The sequence below is a fragment of the Aplysia californica genome, unplaced genomic scaffold (assembly GCF_000002075.1).
Source record: "Aplysia californica isolate F4 #8 unplaced genomic scaffold, AplCal3.0 scaffold00001, whole genome shotgun sequence".
In the NCBI taxonomy this organism is placed as follows: Eukaryota; Metazoa; Mollusca; class Gastropoda; order Aplysiida; family Aplysiidae; genus Aplysia; species Aplysia californica.
Genome location: NW_004797271.1, coordinates 481,207 through 502,995, shown reverse-complemented (window position 1 = coordinate 502,995; position 21,789 = coordinate 481,207). Strand labels below are relative to the sequence as shown.

The 21,789-nt window shown below is 39.9% G+C and overlaps 2 protein-coding genes across 2 annotated transcripts in view; one reads left to right on the top strand and one right to left on the bottom strand.

Moving 5' to 3' along the window:
- Nucleotides 1-5,552: 5,552 nt before the first annotated feature.
- LOC101848391 (serine-rich adhesin for platelets) lies at nucleotides 5,553-18,186 on the bottom strand. The gene is made up of 8 exons (XM_005088779.3): nucleotides 18,156-18,186; nucleotides 14,314-14,479; nucleotides 13,543-13,725; nucleotides 13,062-13,171; nucleotides 12,274-12,477; nucleotides 11,026-11,179; nucleotides 9,391-9,448; nucleotides 5,553-8,896 (listed from the first exon to the last, which is right to left on the bottom strand). Exons 1-8 carry the CDS (start codon nucleotides 18,180-18,182, stop codon nucleotides 5,950-5,952), a joined length of 3,849 nt encoding a protein of 1,282 aa, XP_005088836.2. The 5' UTR covers nucleotides 18,183-18,186; the 3' UTR covers nucleotides 5,553-5,949.
- Nucleotides 18,187-18,245: 59 nt separating this feature from the next.
- LOC101848620 (neural proliferation differentiation and control protein 1) overlaps nucleotides 18,246-21,789 on the top strand; it is a 20,542-nt gene continuing 16,998 nt past the window's right edge. The window contains exon 1 of the mRNA XM_005088780.3: nucleotides 18,246-18,437. Coding sequence (XP_005088837.1) covers nucleotides 18,350-18,437 — 88 coding nt within the window. The 5' untranslated portion in view covers nucleotides 18,246-18,349. The remainder of the gene's footprint in view (nucleotides 18,438-21,789) is intronic.

The following is a 21,789-nucleotide window of genomic DNA, read 5'->3' as shown; positions in this document are numbered from 1 at the left end:
CATTGGCATTTTCGTTGCCATCACCAAACCTTCTCTTTCACTCAGTAAAAAATTCTTTCAGCGATTCCTCCATCATGCTTACATCATCACAACAAATACGTTGCCATGCAACAACTAAACTGTTCTTCAACCCATTAGGAGCAGCAGTACACAAGTACCCGCGCAAACACGGCCAAAAACACACATCACTCACTCACACACAACAGTTACGCAGACACCATTCAAGATCACTCGCAGTCCTTGTTTTAATATGAGTTTTACGGCACTTGCAGCACAATAAGGTCATAAAAGTGCCGCCCACACTTACAACAACAATACATGAATACAGATTTACCCCACATCAGCAACACACACACACATATTTACACGCATCAGCAACACACACACACACATTCATCACACATCAGCAACACACACACACACAGACACACACACACACTTCACACACACACACACTTCACACACACACAGACACACACACACACTTCACACACATCAGTAACACACACACACACACACTTTCACCAAACTTCAGCTAATACTCACGCACACACACGCACAAATACACACTCACCACACGTCGACTGTACAAACTCACACAGAGAAAACATGATATACAATCAGTCCTATGCTATCACAGTTTCAATCAAAGTATATTAAAAAAAATAAATTTTACCTTTTTACCATATAAGCAACACGCAAGGACGTCCAGGATTTAAATATTTGCAAATCACAAACATTAGTTCATTAATGGCTCGTTGCATAGATAAAAGATATATTATATAACAATCGTTAGGAAAGTGCTAAAATGCATCTGTTCATCAAAATTTATATAAATAAATTCTATACATTCAACGCTGGGTCTATAGACAAAAACTTCCGACCAACAAAGCAAGACAAAATATCCACACAAATGTTGACAAAACCGATACCATCACTAGTAAAATATTGCTGCTGGAATTTTCGGTAGTTTAAAAATCAAAATACATTGGTGTAAAAAAAGACCCAAAAAAAATCAACACAACCAAACCCCTCTTGACTTCACAATGATGTAGACTGGTGTGACCTTTATCAGAAAATGATATCACGATGTGACACACATCAAAACATATGACTCATACAACAGCACATGTGAGATACATCAGCACATGTGACAAGATATATGACATACATCAGCACTTGTGTGACATACATCAGCATATGTGACAAGATATATGACATACATCAGCACAAGTGACAAGATATATGACATACATCAGCACTTGTGATGTGACAAGATACATGACATACATCAGCACTTGTGATGTGACAAGATACATGACATACATCAGCACTTGTGATGTGACAATACACATGACATACATCAGCACTTGTGATGTGACAAGATATATGACATACATCAGCACATGTGACAAGATATATGACATACATCAGCACTTGTGTGACATACATCAGCGTATGTGACAAGATACATGACATACATCAGCACTTGTGATGTGACAAGATATATGACATACATCAGCACAAGTGACAAGATACATGACATACATCAGCACAAGTGACAAGATACATGACATACATCAGCACAAGTGACAAGATACATGACATACATCAGCACAAGTGACAAGATATATGACATACATCAGTACTTGTGATGTGACAAGATACATGACATACATCAGCACAAGTGACAAGATACATGACATACATCAGCACTTGTGATGTGACAAGATACATGACATACATCAGCACTTGTGACAAGATATATGACGTACATCAGCACAAGTGACAAGATATATAACATACATCAGCACATGTGACAAGATATATGACATACATCAGCACATGTGACAAGATATATGACATACATCAGTACTTGTGTGACATACATCAGCACAAGTGACAAGATATATGACATACATCAGCACAAGTGACAAGATATATGACATACATCAGCACTTGTGACAAGATACATGACATACATCAGCACAAGTGACAAGATACATGACATACATCAGCACAAGTGACAAGATATATGACATACATCAGCACAAGTGACAAGATATATGACATACATCAGCACAAGTGACAAGATATATGACATACATCAGCACATGTGACAAGATATATGACATACATCATTACTTGTGTGACATACATCATCACATGTGACAAGGTATATGACATACATCAGCACTTGTGTGACATACATCAGCACAAGTGACAAGATATATGACATAGATCAGCACATGTGACATACATCAGCATCAAAAGAAACGCTGTAAAATTTACAGCACTCTCCCATCGACTGAGGAATGTTTAAAGACTATGAGGGAAAAAACGGAAGAGCCATTTTTTTTAAAGATGCAGGCATTTCACTCCCCCATCAACACAATTCAAATCAAGGAGACGAACTTTGACCCTGCCAGTCAGAGTAAACCCAGGCTGAGCGGGATACAACATCCCAGCAGAACGACTGAGATACTCAATAAAATTTTCCCCACCCTGGAATAAAATTCCGATCTCCTGTGTGCCATAGCAAAGAACCTAATGACTAGACAACAGAAACTGGTACTCACACTTTGGTGGTTTTGAAAACTCTCAAGGTTAAGTTTGAAACCTCATATCTTCCTAAGGACACACCATTTCATCTCTTCATTTTAACATTGACCAGTAACCATTTACTTGCTTTTAAATGTTCTGTTTAACTGAAGTGTCTTGTCGGGTAAAATTCAAAATAATAAAAAATATGACTGCCATTTTCTCCCCCTAAGTCTTATATCTTATTACCACAACTATTGTAGGCCCACCTTGGTTAAACTACCAGTATGTACAGAATCAAAATATAAAGTGAAAACGGCAAACGGCACTTGTTGTCAACTTGTATTCATTCACAACTCTTAAGTACATAGAAAATTCTCTTGTGTAAAAATGTTAAGAGCATAACATTTGCTGCGTAAAGAAAGTTATTACAAAAATAAATTCATAATAGTGACAGCAGTAGCCAACATTTGCGGAAAGACAGTCTTGTGAGTGCTTTGTGTCTTTCCTCAACTCCAGTTTGTTCGTTTGCGTAAAAAGAAGTGCGTGGATACAATAAGGGTCAGTTAGTGTCGAGAAGAATTGAGAAAGACAAACAGAAACAACAGATGGAGAGTAAAGACAAAGGTCTTTTCAGCGGTGTATTCAAACAGAAAGTTGAATGCATTGAAAAGTAAAAAAAAAAAAAAAAATTAATTTCCCTGTGTAGTTAGATTACAACTGAAAATATTTTTGACTTGAATGACTCATTTATGATGGACTTACACACAATTTATACTTGTAAAATAATTGTATATATGTTTGACGCCTCAATCCACACAATTTAAATGCTTTATAACTGAGTTGCACAAAACTTGTTCATGAATATTAACGAAAGTATTCATGATGAAGAATGCTCTGATTTGAGTGACTCATTTTGGATTGAGTATAGCTTTACTTTTAGTAAAAGTATTACTGCAATTACAATCCAAATATATCATAAAAGTGCCAAAGATTCAAGGTGTTTCATGGGAGTAACATACAAAGAAAATAAGGAGGAAAGATATGGACAATACACATTTGACAGGAAAGAAGGAGCAAACCACACCAGAGAACCTGCGAACACCCACATTTTTGATTGACTTACATAAAACTCTTCAAGAATATTACTAACTAGCAGCTCACGTGACTTTAATATGACAACTTACACCTTTGGGTTAAGACCATTGATTGTTTTGCTTTTCACCACCACTGCAGTTGCGGCAAATTGATGAGGCAAATTGATGACAGTCTTGCTGCGACCACACCTTTGAATATTTACTTAATAAAATTTCATAAAAGTTTTAAACAGAATAGAAGAACTATTTGATAAATGTATGACCATTGCATCTATGGATGGAAGAACTATTTGATCAAGTACAACGATTGCATATATGGAAGAACTATTTGAAAAGGAGCAACCATTGTATCGATAGAAAAACTATTTGATTACTGTATGACTACTGCATCTATGGAAGATCTCATTGCATAGATTTTTATTTTGGCTACAAATAGTCATTTATTCAAAACTACCAATCATATAAAAAATGTGATAAAAATATTTGATCAAGAGGGTATAATTATCTCAATTACAAAAACTGGATTCATAATTTTGTAATTGTTGGTGTTTTGCACCCCCTATTGACAATATACACCTACAGTGGAAGGGCACTGGAGTAGTAGGCACATTAAGAAATTAAGTCAATGATAAAAGTCTTTGATAAAAGCAGTAATAAATAAATCTCTGCTTACTGCCGACCAATAGTTGGTCTAAATTGTTCTGTATAAAATTTACAGTTCCGTTGTAATTTTAATTTCTGCTGGATACAATGTTTTGATGCATACCACTTCTGCTGCCATTCGTTTTTAAGTATACACATAAGGCACAACCGCTTATATTTGATCTATGCTAGTAGATTTTTATAAAACTCGTTCAACAAGAAAAATATGATTTTATAAAAAGAAGTCATGTCATGGGAAGAATATTTTTGTTCCCATTTTTACATTGGGCTCCTTGGAACTATGGCTGAGAAAGATTACCCTTGAAGGAAACACAAAAACAATGGCATAACAATCAGAGTAAGGCCCTCTGAGAGGTGGCCAACATGGCATCAATAATACTTATATATAAACAATAATGGTGATAAATTGCATGACAACAGAGTGTATATATTCAGAGGAAAGTAGGCTCTGTCACACTCCATGCCTTCCACAACTCAAGTCTGAGAAAACAGGAAATACATACATACACTAATAATCACTGAAACAAGATTTTATTTTAATTAAAAAGTAAGACCAACAGACGCAAATGACAGAGGAAAAGGACAAAAAGTATGCTCTACCAGGTTTGGTGAACAATTCAACTATTATCCCAATATGAGCGAGGTGTTATGTCTCAAGCTTTTCTTTCACGCATTTCAGTTACGTCAGGGACAAGACCTCAACACTAACACTCATGGACTCTCCATAACTCCCCTCATACATCTCACTGACAACCTTCACGTTAACACTCTCCAACTCTCTGTAAACACCCCACCTCCCCCAAACACCTTACAGACAAGACCAAAATGTTAACACTCACGGACTCTCCATACCTCCCTCATACATCTCACTGACAACCTTCATATTAACACTCACCAACTCTCTATACCCCCCCAACACCTTACAGACAAGACAAGACTTTAATGTTAACACTCATAGACTCTCCATACCTTCCCTCATACATCTCACTGACAAAACCTTATCGCTCATGGACTTTCTATGCATTCCCCCCCCCCCCCCCCCCCCCTCCAACGCTCTCGCTCTCACTCTCACTCTCGCTCTCACCCTCCCCCACCTCAACGATCTTACAGGCAAGACCTCAGTGTTTATGGGTCTCCCACTCTGCCTATATTTTCATACGCCCCACAAGCAAAACATTGCTCCTGGAGCTCCAGGCTTGAATGGTAAAGAAAGGGACACGAGTCGTTCAATCACTCTGAGCTTCTCCTTTAAGAGAAGTGAAACCTATACACCTTCATTTATTGAAAATATCAGTCTGAGTATAGAAAAAAACCAAAAAAACCTTGGAGTATGTCCACTGTAGAAAATAACGTACAATTCTCGTTGAAAAATGGGCAGAGTATAAAAATACTTGTAACAAGATATTTTTGTCCATTTTTATTTATGTAACAACACATCGTGTTACACAATGCTGACAGAAGGTACCAGATACCACAAAGTCGATGCAACGAAGCATCCAGGATAGTGGCTACTTCTACTTCAAGTAGCAACCAATCCCGGACCATCAAAATAAAACATAAAGTTCCACACAGTTATTCGTACATTTTCAGATCCTTATGACAAGAAGCACATTATCATTATAAATCATAACTAACAGAAATGATCTAGCTATGCTGAAGATTCCGAATTGTTCGATTTCATTGACCTAAAGAAAGGTCTTGATTTACTTTCATGTTTCTTGAATGGCATCGGCTGAAAAGGTTTTACAGTTGCGGAAGATGACGACGACGACGATGATAAAGAGGATGATGACTGATAGGACACATTACTGACTTGATTGCAAGAGGTAGAGAGACTGGGATCTGTATCCCCTTTGCAGCCCTCAATTTTGGCTACGAGGTCACTCACATGGGGGCGCTTTTTCTTAGGAGAATTTGATTTATCGGGAGAAGCCCCGCTCTGCATCGGAAGACAGTTTGGTTCAGAGGGCGAGTCGCCGTCATGTTGATGATGGTTGGACTGGTTCACTTTCCCCTTATTGTTACACTTATTGCTGTTCTCATCGATTTGATCATGCTCAGGGGTGTGGGAGGGTGTCCTTGTCAGCACGCTGGGGGATTTACTCCCGGTGGACGATGTCGTTATTGATAATGAAGGCGACTGAGACGATGAAGAAGACGAAGTGCGGGAAGGAGTGGTGGTGGTGGCGGAAGACGGAGTGACTTTTGACTTATCAACTGAGGGTAAAGGAGGTAGATCGGAGGATGTGAGTGAGATGTAAGTTGTGGACATATACCCGGGATTGCTCGCACCAGAACTGGGTTTTTTCCGGGAGGAGGAGGATTTTCTGGGAGAGACAGGTGGACTGATAGTACTTCCTTCTGGTGTGGAGGGAGCTGCTGTTTGAGCAGAGGTTCCTGACCCTGACGTGTCGGCTGATGACGACCTCACGTCGCCCGGAGCTGAGAGATGAGTATCGCGAGAGGACTGAGACACGGCACTGTGGACCGACACGGATGTGCCCGTACTGTGGCGGTTATCTTCCGACCTCTCCCCGTCATTTGTACGCGCCAACACCTCCACTGACTTTGCCCCTCTCACTCTCCGGAATGATCTGCTTCTCTCCGTCAGCCGGATACCCTTTATGGTTATCTCCCCAAGACTGTGGCAGCTGTTCTGTCGTTGAAAGGAGGAGGACTCGCCTTCGCTGCTGCGTCGCTTGTGGCTGAAGCTGGCCCGGCGTTCGGGCGTGGTAGACCTGCTGTGACCCAAACTCTCTCTGCTGAAAGCTTTCTTGATGGCCGGGAACAAACTGCCGATGGAGCGACTTTTCTGTTTGCTCCCTACGGCCAGTTTGTTGCCATTGTTGGAGGTGGTCGCTGTTGATTTGAGATTGTATAAGTGTTCTTTGCTGCCCAGGTTGAGGAAGTTTGGGTTCGAGAGCGACTTGCGAAGGGTGTCTTGTTTAGCGCGGGCGTTAACCATCTTGCGTATGAGATGTGCACTAGGCGCTGTGCTAGCAGGTTTGTGGGGGGTCGGAGGACTACTGGGGCTCGGGATGTTCACATAACCAAATGACTTGCTGCGGTCCCGAGCATATGCGCTGTCTGTGTTGTCGTGGAACTTTTTCAGTCCAGTGAACGGCAGTGGGGGTTTGTCCTCTACAGCTGACCCTAGTGAGGGAGATGTCACTTCTTGTCTGTTGACCTCTTCCGTTTTACTGGTATCAATCTCTTCGTACGTATTGCCCTGATCCTCCTCTTTGCTTTGAGTTTCACCGTCGTAGATTGCTGTTCTCATGTGATCACTCAAGTCTTCACAACTGGCAGACATAAGCCAGTCCACCACAGGGGCCGCTACTCCATCCTTACTGGAGGCTTGACTGACCTGTGATGTATAAGATATCCGTGGGGCTGCCCCCCCTTCCTTCTTATCTCCCCTCCCTCGGCTGAGAGTGCTGCAGGCACTGGTGCTGGTCACAGAGTTTTGGCGGCTGTGATGCATATCCGTAGACTGTGAGAAGGCGGCTGCATTCCTCGGATCGATACTGCCAAAAGACGAGCGGCTAAACTCATCAGCTGATCGCTGTCTGCCATGTCGGATGACTAGAGGAGGGGACACAGGAGGAGGAAGCATGTTGGTCCCTCCCCCCCCTCCCATCACACCATCGGCCGACCTCTGTCTCTCATGGCTGACCTCCGGTACTGCTATGTTGACGTACGTGCGAGAAGGTCTATAGGGCACGGGTGTGCTGGGGCTGCTCACACTCCCAGTCCTCGATGACAGCGACACAACGTCTTGGGAATCGGAGCTCACTTCTCGCTGTAGTTTGGCCCAGCGCCGGTCGATGGAGTTATGTCCCCCTCCGTACTTTTGCCGACTGGCCCTGGCCACGGCATCCATGTACGCCTGTTCGTCTAGCCTGTCGTTTTCCCGCAGGTGCGATGGGTCGAGAGTCCACGTCTCAGAGCTGCGGCCCGTGGTGGGGGACCGTAGCCCACTGTTTGGCTGGTTAATCAAGTACTCGGCGCGGCCAACTTTATTAGGATTGCGGGTCACAACGGGGGACTTGGATACACGAACTTTCATGTTCTGCTGCCCGCTGAGTTGGTGAAACTGAGTGTGTGACTGGTCGGGAGCATTCTGGTAGCGAGGGGAAATTTGAGCGTGTGAGATCGGGGGAGTGAGCAAACCGTCATCATGGTTTACCCGATGAAGCGAATCTGAAGGATTTGAGTGTCGCCTTGGAGACGCAGGAACTTGCTGAGTATCGGTTAACTTCTCGCCCATAGAAGCCAGGGAAGGTACTTCTGCCGTGGCTCCTGTTGCCATTTTGGCCATCACATCAGCTTTTCTTGGAAGGCTGTGGTCTCTTCTCCTACTCCTGCGAGGCACGCCGTTGTGTTTTGGAGCACGGGCCGGGAGGGGAGGGGGGCGGTCGGAGACCGGTTCCTCTCGCATGCCACCACCACTGCTGCTTACCGTTCTGTTGCTAGCTAAACTGGTTCGATCCAGTTCTGGGCGCTCCAGGTTGATCACGAGGCGAGAGGAGGAAGATGAACTGACCACAGCTTGACCACGTTCTAGGGAGTTGGAGTTCGAACTGCTGCCAGAACTGTGAGGGGCAGGGTGGGGGGGGATGAAGGAGGAAAGGCAATTATAATTTTTTACTGTTAGTACTGATGAGTAAAGTAAAGAGGTGGGAGGGCGTGTGTGTGTGGGGGGGGGGGGGGGGGGAGAGGAGATGAGGGAGGTAGGAGTGGGGGAAAGGCGGGGTTTGGGCTGCTGTTACCTTTTTCTTTTATAATAACAGCAGCAATAACACTGATACAACTGGCATCATCATCTTTCTGTGATTAGTTCAACATTCTAGTTCCAGACATCCAAGCAACGTATGCCAAAAACTCAGCCTCTTGGGGTCAAGGATAAACATAGTGAAAAATATAAACAACCACAACAACTGATTCTTTTGCTCCCTATACCACTCACACACACACAAACACAAAACAACAACAAAAATCCCAGTAACAACACCCCCACCAACAACAACACCATCACCACTCCAACCACCAACAGCAACAACACCATTAACAACAACAATCCACTCACCTTTCCCTTCTTCCCCCGGACCGGCCAGACTGACCACTGATCAAGGAGGCAGAGCCCTCTGGAACAAAAAGAGACGACAATCATCACCATCATCTAGTGCCAGATCTGCGACAGACATTGACAATCATGGTTCTCCATTCATTCCTTTGCTCGGATGCTCTTAAAAAAGCTAAGTTTCCCTGATCTTTCCCTTTTACCCATTTGATTAGGTTCCCTAAGTAGGTTGCTCTGGGCCTACCCCTGCCTCGTTTACAACCTTCAATTTTGTCAGTGAGAGATACATGTTCAAGACCCTTATGTCTATTCAGGTGTCCCAAAAACTGCATTTGTTGTTTCCTTATTGTTTTTAACATTGAGCGTCATGAGACGACAATACAAGAATATTATTATGATTCATTAGTTTAGTTTTAGTAGAGGTTTTACGGCGCTCGCAACTGCGTAAGGTCATATGAGCATCAGAAGATTAGAGGTGTCACAAGAGAGTAACAAACATAAAAAAAAAGAAGGGGAGACAAGGACGATAGATGTTTGATAGGAAAGAAGAAGCAAACCCCACCAGAGCACCCGCCAACAACACACTATTATGATTCATTGATAAAGAAAACACACCCAATACAATAACAATAACAGTCATTTAGTTTAGCGCCAGGGAAAAAAGCAAGACAAATAGACAGAAGAAACAGCAGAGGGGAGGAAAAGAAGTAGGACCTACCAACAAATACAAGAGAAAAAAAATACACTGGACTAACAAAATTTCTTCACTGAGCAAAATAATTTCTTTCTATCCATTACAGTGAGAAGAAAATCTCATAGCAATTATGAGGTGTGCAGAGGCAGGGTGTAGAGAGAGAGAGAAAGAGAAAGAGAAAAAGAAAAAGACAAATTGAATGAGATACTTTTTCCGATCCAGCAGCCATATGGGTTCTAGCCCTTCGGCTTAATTGAATGAGATAAAGGGATAGATGGAGATGGAGGAACATAGATAGAAAGAGACAGATGGATAGATAGACGGAGATTGAAAGAGAAAGGGATAAAAGGAGATTGTGACAGATAGAGGGATAGTGGAGATGAGAGAGATAGAGGGATAAAGGAGGAGATATTATATAAGGAAGAGGGATAGAGGGATATAGAGGAAAAGATAAGGGGGGATAGAGAGGAAGAGATAAGGGGGGATAGAGAGAAAGAGAGAGGGAGATATATAGAGATTGAAAAGAAGAGAGATAAAAAATAAAAAAGAGAGAGAGAGAGAGAGAGAGAGAGGGAGAGAGAGACAGAGAGAGAGAGAGAGAGAGAGAGAGAGAGAGAGAGAGAGAGAGAGAGAGAGAGAGAGAGAGAGAGAGAGAGGGAGAGAGGGAGAGAAACAGATATAAATGAATTGAGAAAGACAAAAAAAGAAAGAAAGAAAGAAAGAAAGAAAGAAAGAAAGAAAGAAAGAAAGACAGACTGACAGACAGACAGACAGACAGACAGACAGACAGACAGACAGACAGACAGACAGACAGACAGACAGACAGACAGACAGACAGACAGAGAGAGAAAGAGACAGATGGATGGATGGATAAGATAAGAGAGAGAGAGATAGATTAAAGGAGAGAACAGGAATATATATATATATATATATATACTCCCACTCACCTGAACTGTAGGACCCAATATTCCAGACTGCCTTAAGAACATTCTGTATCTCCGGTGTCCTGCGTGAGCAGACGCTGACCGTGGTCAATGAATGTAGACAGTCGTGTTCTCGGATGTAATCCGCAATTTCCTCCGGCGTTCCTTTTTGGGTGGGCTGTAGAAATAAATAAGATATCAATGTCTCAATGTCATATATAAAACACTTCGAAAAGTTGCAAGTGGTTAATTTTGTCCTAGGTTTTTTTTCCTCTAAGTTTGGGGGGGGGGGGGGGTTACATTTTTTTCCGCCTCCATTGACACCATTAAAATCTTTTAAGAGGCAGGCTGAATTAAAATCTTTCAGGACACAAACAAATTTTACGAAAGAAATGACAGTCACACCATTGCAGAAGTCTATCATCAATAAGCTAGAAAAATTGAAGAACTGATCATTTGCAAGTTAACTTTCTTGACTATCTTCTTGACTACTCCCCCTCCATCCATCCTTCCTCATCCTTAATAAGTGTACAATGCTGAAAGAGGTGTCAAACCCACATAATGAAAAAATTATGAAGGCGTGAAAAACAGTTGTTACTAATAATGGAAAAAACAATCTATTCATTGGTACAATTAGTCTTGTTATATATATAGTACACAAAGAGCACGCCACAATATTCCACTATCCAGTACGTTCATTACTACATTTCTCACTTATCTACACTATCCGACTGACGACCAGGAAAGGACCTATACACTTACTACTACATTCCTCATATACCCACAACATCTCACCTATTATCTTGTACAGGAACTACCACATTCTTCACATACCTACAATATCCCTCTATCTTGAACATGAACTACCACATTCACATACCTACACTATCCGTCTATCTTGAACATGAACCACCACATTCACATACCTACACTATCCCTCTATCTTGTACATGAACCACCACATTCACATACCTACACTATCCCTCTATCTTGTACATGAACCACCACATTCACATACCTACACTATCCCTCTATCTTGTACATGAACCACCACATTCACATACCTACACTATCCCTCTATCTTGTACATGAACCACCATATTCTTCACATACCTACAATATCCCTTTATCTTGTACCTGAACTACCACATTCACATACCTACAATATCCCTCTGTCTTGTACAGGAACTACCACATTTCTCACTTATTTACAATATACCAAAGACTGCCAAAAAAATTACCTATATGCCCACAACTATATTCCTCACATACCTTAACGCGGTCCAAGGTGTCCACGATAAAATTGTCGATGAGATCGTAGATAAAATCGTCCTCTCCGGGTTTTGTCTTGAAGCTAAATAAGCCTTCTCCCATGGGTGCTACGCGGCCGGCCTCAATGTTGAAAGTTCCGGAGCCAGAAGTCTCGTAGTAGCGAATGCTTTTCAGGGGCCACTGGGCTAGTAGGGCACGGGTTTGCTGTGGAAGGAAAAGCTCAGAAGATGACTAATGAGGAAAAGAAAAGAGATGCTGTGATGTGGATGTACAGGCAAGGAGGAGCAGACATACTCAGAGACAGCTGGAGAGACTGACCAAGGATCACAATGAGAGAGTAATTAAGTAGAAAATACCAGTAGCTTCCTCCAACCACCCGCGTCTGATTATAATTGGGAACATAACACTGATCAGTTAAAACCAGCCAGGAGAATGGCCATAAAAGACCCCCAGCACCTTGCGGTCAGAACCACTGTGCCCTTGATCTGATGTCAGCGGTTTGGGCAAATTCTGTTATGACGATGACATTTTGTGTTTTCGGCCATTGCCCAACAAAGATATTTCATAAAGGGAGTTCCTTTATTTGATAAAGAACTATCAAAATACATTCACCAGTTTTAATCAAATGATTAGTTTATTGAGGCATGAGTAACTCTAAGGTATCATACCAAAAAGGGCTCCGGCAAGGGGGGGAAAACCTCCTCTGGAGATAAAAGAGTTACAGAAGCACAGCCAGGAGATAAGTATACTTATCATGAACAGTCACTTAGGAGCAAAGAATTCCTCACCTTCAAAACAAGTGTCAGTCCCCACGGTGAGGCGTGGAGAGAACATTTTCCTTTTGCCCCAATTTTTTTCAGCGTATCTGAATCCACTGGCAAAACATTGATCAGGTTCTCTGTGAAGGACAGAAAAACATTGAATACAAATAAGCATACCAATACTCATAATGAACTACAAGAAATGGGCCTTTGGATTAAAACGAAACATTCAATTCTTCATCTTCTTCAAGTGCCAGATCTGAAACAAACATTGCTGATCTTGCTGCCTCATTTTACAAAGTTGAGCATTTCTAAAGGAAATACAATCCTCAAATTTCTGTAAGGGAATAACAACCCTCAAATATCTTTAAACTTAGAAAGAAAAAAAAAAGAAATGAAGCAAAGCATCTCCTTTACTGAATGAACATTATACACAGAGATTAAAAATAAATGAGGATACTTAAATTTTAAAATCCTCAAAGAAAAAAAAATTGTCTAGATGTGCCACCTGTGATGTTAGCCTTGAGGCGTATCTGGACCTGCAGGAGGAAGACCATGATATCCACCTCCTTCTCCGTGTTGCCGGAGAGGAACAAGTGAAATTCGGGAGACGTAACTTCACATACAAACGATCGTCCACGGGCATCTTGCAACTTCTCCACTTTGTACGTTGGCCACAGCTCAAACGATTCTTTGAAAAAGAAAATTGAAAAACAAATTTTAAAGGTGAACAAACCTGTTTAAAATTGGCAAAAGATTTAAAGATCAATTCTATTCAGCCAAAGATCAACCGATTTTATTGCAAAAGAATGGGAAAGCAAAACAGAAAAACAGAAGGAACTTCCGAAAACTTCGTAAGAAATTGAAACAACAATTCAAAGCAGAAATCAACAGCTTTACCAAAGTCTTTTCGAATAGCATTCCAAGTAAAGAGAAGAACAACGCCATCATAACAATCATTAAGTGCAGGGAAAAAGAAAAACAGACAAAAATGACAAATTAGGGGAATAGAAAAGTAGAATCTAACAGTGACACCCTCCAGTCTTGTCTTAGGGACAGATCATTGTTACCCTTAGTAAAATATGCCACAGGTAGAAGAAACATCAGGTCAGCTAGAAAACTTTATTTTACAAAACAAAACAACTACAGATTTAATGGATTTAAAACAAAATTTTCTATTATACAAAATCAGCTATTCAAATGTAAGACTTATCACCATGCTTCAGGTAAAAAAAATGTTCAGCTTCTCAGAATTTACTTTTGTTTACACAAGCATTACCTGTGAGTGTTTTCTCATATTTTTTGCTGCTTTTCGGTTTCTTCCGATGATATTCCAACACCGGTTTGTCCTCCTTCTTGCGGATAATCAGGTACCTGGGCTTCCACGTGTCTGACTTTGATCCCACCAGCCTCTTCTTGCTCTCGCTTAATTTGAAAACGTCACCCTGGGGAGATCAAAGAGAACAGTTCAAGGCTCAAAATCTCATTCTTTAGTGTGTGTGTGTGACTTTGATTCTTGTCTTATTGTAAATGCTTTTATGCCCTTATTGTCAAAATTTAGCCGATTCAGAAGGTGGGCCAATGTGACGTAATGACACTGCTTTACATAGAGACAATCCAAAAAGACAGAGTGGAATTCGAAAGGGTTTCATTTTTCAAGCTTTAACAAAAACAAACCCATTGCGGGAAGAGATCATGAGAAAGATACCCCCCAAAAAACTACCAAAAAATCCCCAGCCTTAGCAGTCACGGGAGAAAAAAGCTGCAGGAAGGAGAGTTTTATCAGTCCATTGCCTCGTTGATTAATCAACTTTTAGTATATATCAACTTGGTATTTAATGCGTTTTTTGTGGCCCCCAAAAACCTAGCATTTTAAATCAAATTATAGTTATAGTCTTTATAGCTTGCTGATTTATTACAATATGTATCGCATCATGGTGGAATCACACGGTTGTCAATTTTCGGGCATAGGGAGTTATTGATATTATACTAACTCATTCGCTACGCCGAGCCGTGGGGGGCGGCGCGGCTAAAGTGCCGTCAGTACGCTAAGCTGGCCCCGGCGGCGCGAGAACCGATCTTCAATTTTAGCTTAGATTCTATTCCTATCCACATATCCATGTTAAAATAAAAGTCATAATATATTGTTGACTTCCGGGTCAAGCATTTCCACTGAAAATTGGAAATTTAGATTCAGTTTTGAAACGCGATTTCGTAGTTTATTCGACTTTGTTTTATCGCGATGCCAAAATTATAGCCCGGACACCAGTTTTCGTAATTTTACACAACAAAATCTATCATTATTTTGCCCACTAAAGAAGTGCAGGACTCTTTTTTTTATAATATTGATGCGATTGGACTCATATTGCCAATGCACTGTTATTGAGAAATCAATATTTTTGAGTGCTAGATCTAGGTCTAGATCTAAATAGTCAAATATTTTTTTCTCCCCAAAATCACTAGGTGGACTTTTTGATGAAATTACACAAAAAGTGCCACTCAAGAGATGAATAGGTTTATTTCAAATGCAATTCTGAATAATTCCATATAAGATACGAGCGGGGTTTTTTTTCTGTTTGTGATCGTTTTTCAAGATTATAAAATTTTTTATTTTTTTTCAATATCGGATGTTATGTTCAAAATGTACAAATATTATGGAATGTAGGTAAATAACTGCCAACTTTTCAATATTTTCCAGTTCTATATTCATCTATGGTTATTTTGATGTATCATTTGACTAGGTGCAAACATTTTTTTTGAGTTTCACCAAATATTATAAATTTTTTACTTTCAAATTTTATCCGCATCCAATCAAAACTGTGTTGCATAATCGTCTCTTACAGGAACCAAAGTTGAAAAATACATAAATAAACATTACACATGTATTCTACAAACCATACTGAAAATATTGGTATATAATACGTTGATATTTATTCGAATTTGTTGCCCCAAAGACCTTTTAACTGCCTACTAGTCATCATCTCTTTCGCTCTCCCGAAAAAAAATTAGTCCACAAGCCGAACATAATACGTAGCGAATGAGTTAAAGCTTGTTCATTTTCATTAGAAAAAAAAACACCCATCATTTTGAATATAAAGTCTGTTGGGATTGAAAGACGTGGGGGTCGCCTGGTGTTAGAGTGATAAAGCTAGTGTGTAAATGGTCGCTATAACAAGTGACTTCCAAAGCTTGATTTTACATCTTTCTGTGCCTTTGATCAACATTTTCTCGTAAAATACACAGAAATGTGATTTTAAATGAACATCCGAGGTGCTGAGACTAAAATAAAACAATCAATAAAACTTTCCCAACGGAACCTAATGTCGTTTTTTGATCATTAAAACATTTACTATTTTGACGAACTGAGTGCTTGATTTCACCACGATGTAACACGTAAATTATTTCTAAAAACTTAAATGGAGTGGGAGAAATATTGAATAATAACACACACCTTTTGGGAAACTTGTGTTTAGATGTATAGACACTGGTTCCTCGTATCTATAGTCCAAGATAAATGTTAAGTCTTGTCACTTCAACTAACTCTACAGTCCAGAGATATTAATTAATAATATTCTGTTAACATTGAGGGTGCTAGGTGTCCTACATCTCTAGTTAGTTCTCGGCCATTTCTCTCATCAATCCTTTCTGTCTGGCTTGCTATTTCACTTCAAAATTTAAAAAGCCCCATCCTTCAATAACTTTTGCATCAATGTGCCATTAGTTTGCATTAAAATCATATAATTATTTATCAAACAAACAACAATCGATTTAAAATTCAACATTGATTTGTCAATGACACTATCAACAAACAAGCAATGATAATTTTTCAAATGTTGGTTGTAATATTTTATAAAGTACTAAGTAAACTATTAAGTTGTAAATAAAAAGTAGTATTGTGTAGGTAAAGTGCAGGCTTGTTATTGTTGTACTTTTACACAATATAAATTGATCCATTTAAACACTTTCCCTACCGCAAGACGTATTGCGGCTCGCGGACATGGCCTCGCTGGACCGAGAGTAGCAGCAAAATACGGCTCGAGTGGCTCGCTATCTAGATCTATTCCAATCCAGTAATGAAATTCTCGGTCGATCCAAGTTTTCAAAATAATAGAATAGACTTCCTGTTGCAGCTATGAAGGAAAACATTGCACTGAGAGAGGATTTTCAGTCATTTCAGCCCTTTTTTTGTCCCCTTCGAAACGTAAAAATGAGAAGAAATGCCCTCCCCTGACTTCAGTATATGTCTCATATTTTCACTTACGTACACATAGATCTACATATAACTTTCAGCATTTCTTTGCTTAACTTGAGGCAACGTGCCTGGGAAGTTTGAATGATGCTGTTGTTTTACTTTTTTAGATATGACCTTTCAAAGCTGGAAAATAGTTTTTCATATGACACCTTCGATGTTGCATAATCACTTTTAGAAACCCCAAAACTAATATAATTGGAAAAAAATCTTCATACTGTAACTGTATCTCCATCTGATAGATTATTTTTTAACCTTCAGTTTGATGGGCCAATATATAGAATCTATAGACTCTGTAAGGTTTGAGTGTGTTTCTATTAGTTGGATGTTTTGACATTTTCCTGTGGTGGGGTAGGGGCGTAAAAATAGGCCAGGGACAAGCCCTGGGTCAGTGGTGGATTTTGGCCTGGTAGGAAAAGAGTTTATAAACATTTTGTAAACCGAACAGAAACTTGTTGTCATTGTCGGTTAGGTGTGTTGTTTTTAAAAAAAAGTTAAAGTCAAAGGTTCCCACCCAACACAGGTTTTGTTCTATCACCAACATAGGTTGTTTAAGCAGGGTTGCCGCAGGGTTGTTGGTATGTGAGAGAGGAGTGCCAATGCTACGCTGTGAACATATTTATATTGAATTTGTTATTGTGTAGTCTATACTATTTTACGTCATCGCTCGTCGCAACGCTTTTCCTGACTTACACACACTCACACACCGGTTTCGATTAACGATAATTTCGCAATTACATTCCTCTGAGTTGAAAAGCAAAACGCTTCTAGTAACAAATCGTTCGTACTGCTTCATATGAAAGTGTTCGCTTGATAAAATTCCTGATATGAAGACCATGTTGACCAAAAGGTGAGAAAAATGCAAGAGTTACCTGAAATATGACGTCTTCGTCGTCCATGTTTGTTTTCATTTCCGTGTTGTGACGTCAATCCGATACTTCTCGCGTTGCGTTGAGCTATTGTCCGAGAATTGACGAGAGTGATTATGCCAGCGAGACGAATGAGGGGGATAATGGAGAAGTGAAAAGGCCCGTTGTGAAACTGTAATTATCTGACTTTTTCAACCATGTTTTGGAGGTTTCTCGTTTTGAGCTTCCTCCTTGTGGTACCTGGAAGTCGGATCTTTACAGCTGCCACTTTTGAGTTTCAACCAGGTGAGCATAATGTATCCTAATTGTGCTGCCCCCTCCTAAGTCACTCCCACTCACTACTCGCACTGCGATCCTTATCATCATAATAATAGGCTCCTCGCCCTGGTTTCCCCCTTTCATGAGAACGGTTACTGGTAAATTGATAGAAAATATTGCTCAGAAAGAAATGGATTTCCTTTAATTCTTCCTTGAGAACGTATTATTATGGCCCTGACCTACTGAATTCAATCAATTCGTTCGATTTATCCCTGCCGCAAATGTCAACAAACGACAACCCCAACTCGACAGCTGAACCAATTCACACTCAGAAACGTACAGCTTTCCCTGTCTTTAGGATGCCCCACTTTCGTAATGATCTCAAAAGAAGCCATCCATTCTATAATATTAATATGAGCATACATTTGATTTATTTTCTTTGTTTATTTGTGGTATTGTACTTTTATTTTGAGATCTTGTCAAGGGCGACAAGGGTGCCTATAGGCCTATATTCATTTGACTCCTCATCCTCATTTCACATTTTTGTGTTCAAAGATCGGTCAACAGCAGGAGGTGTACATTCATTCCACTTTAATCTTTTAGATCTAAAATGATTATGATGATTGATAAGTAATGTGTCTGTTTTTCCACTTTAGACTTTAGGTAACTTGGCAGTTGACTATTGAAATCACTTCTGAAACCAAAATATAATGACAAAAAGGTCGGGCGGGGGGACAGGGCAAGCCCCCTTCAACTTCACTGCTTTGGCTCCCTGAAATTGAAAGTCCCCATGATTTTGAGCCTGAGATCTTAATGGATTTGAGGGTCAAATTGGTCCAAATAATTCAAAAAGACAAGACAAAGTCACAGACCGGGGGCCGGGTTTATGTTGCCCGAGAAGCAAATTTTGGCACCTTGCCCTCGATGCAGTTGCGAGCGCCGTAAAACCCTCTACTAAAAAACAAGACAAAAACCCCAGTCATCTCGTCACAGGGTCATTTCGTCAAACCCCAAATCCACAAGGATTTCCTCACACACTTGCAAACATCAATATATAGGGCACAGGCCCTGACCCTGTTCAATTGAAAATTTCAGCATTTCTTATGGAAAATGCATTGGGGCAGGTTACTACTGGGGAAACTCTGCCCTTCTTGGGCTATAACAATTTTCGAGAGACAAGGGAAGTCATTTCATCACACATAATTGGGATGTGACGAGATGACCGGTTACCCAGTCCGTGCATGCGCTGAGCCAGGGGCTGGACTGACACGGGACCGGAATGAAGGCGAGGTGCCGAAATAGGCTTTTGTATTCTTGGGGAACATCCGACTCCCGCAGGAACGGGTTAAAACAGTTCAACGGGCCCAATACTGCAAAAATACCCTAACTTTTTAATGTTCACAATGAGTATGATGATAGATAGCAAGGTGTTGGCTCAGTCACTTATGGCCTACTGTACTGTTATACAGTGTGTTATCATCAAAACGTTTTAATTAAAAATAAATGTGATGTCGGCTAATTTGTTATAATGAAATGAAGACAATGATGTGAAAATGGTTCATTGGTCTGTTTGATTTAAAGGATTCACAGGGAAAATTTTGTTGGGGAGAAAAAAAAATCGGTGACTTTATTTTTCTAATTTCTACTACAGTTGCACATATTACATAAATATATGACCTCATATATGACCATATTCAGCTTTTGCGAACGCCGTAAAACACTTACAAAAAACAACAACCCAAAAATTTTATTTTAGACATCATTCATCCCACCCAGCGACTCTATAGTGTGAAATGCTAAACTACTATGAACTATTCTGATTCCAGTAATTCAAATCAGTTTTAAGTAATAACGCAGCACTCCTGGGACAGTAGATTGCTCTTTCTTTTGAAAAACCCAATCTATAGAAGTCTGCTCAGTCCTAGGATTATTTTCTCCTAGAGGTGTAGCTAGATTTTATTTATCTCAGAGGTTAAATCTTGCACTTTGTAGGGGAACTTTTTACACTCCAAGGTGTAAGAACATAATGGATAAATTCAAGTTTATGATTAGTGTACGAGGGTTCTATATGTGCCGTAACACTCCCTCGGTCTGCTGCTGCTCAGACATAAAATAAAATAATTATGATAATTGAGTATCGCACATATAGAACCCTCGTACACTAATCAGAAACTTGAATTTACATCATGGTATGTGAGGCTTCCTGGTGAAATCAGGCGCTTGTCAAGATAATGAAATCTAAGAAAATGGCGTTTTCTTCCTGTTTGGCAATTTTTATCATATCTTTATTTTTTGGCTCAACACTTTTCTGTGTGGACTTTATTGAAAAACTTTGATTATAGGCATACAAAAAATGTAGATGTACAGTTTCCAAAGACTCTCAAGCTTTGGAGGTCACCAAACTTTGGGGGCCATTTTCTAGACTAATTTTACTTCTGAAACCAAGTGACCTCACCTCTTTCAATCTGAAATATCTCGACTTCTATTGAAGATAGAAGATGGATGATTTATTCATCAAAAGCAGACAATGAATAAGCTGTAACTTTTTAAGGTTATAACCCACAACTCTGTGTACAAAAATTGACAAGCGCCTGATTCCACCGCATCATGACGCATTCTATTTGTATGTTGTTGTCTGCCCTTTTCAGTTTCAGGTGTAAAGAAAACAATTAAAATATCTCCAGTAAAAGTGTAATCAGGGAATCATACTCAGGTGTAAAGAAAACAATTAAAATATCTCCAGTAAAAGTGTAATCAGGGAATCATACTCAGGTGTAAAGAAAACAATTAAAATATCTCCAGTAAAAGTGTAATCAGGGAATCATACTCAGGTGTAAAGAAAACAATTAAAATATCTCCAGTAAAAGTGTAATCAGGGAATCATACTCAGGTGTAAAGAAAACAATTAAAATATCTCCAGTAAAAGTGTAATCAGGGAATCATACTCAGGTGTAAAGAAAACAATTAAAATATCTCCAGGAAAAGTGTAATCAGGGAATCATATACTCTATTTTTCTTGATAAGAATTTTAAGTGCCTCCAACAGGGTGCCTATAAGCGTTGCCGCATGACCAGAATGCTAATCTTCAATGAGTCAAAGGCAAGGACATGGTTGTTCTGGTTAAGAGGAACGAGAACTATAATATTGTTCCAGAGCCTGAATCGTAACATTATAATGGAACATTACTCTTCATATATAAGTTATGTCATGAAATAAAAAAATAAAAGATTTCTTATCTCGTCGGAGTTTGAATTAATTGAGATTAAGAATTAAACTGTGGCATGTGTACAAAATTTGAAGAAAAAAACCCAGAACTTTGAAGAAATAATGTTTTTAAACAGTGGAGCTACTAGTTCAACTTTTTTTTTTCTTTTTTTTC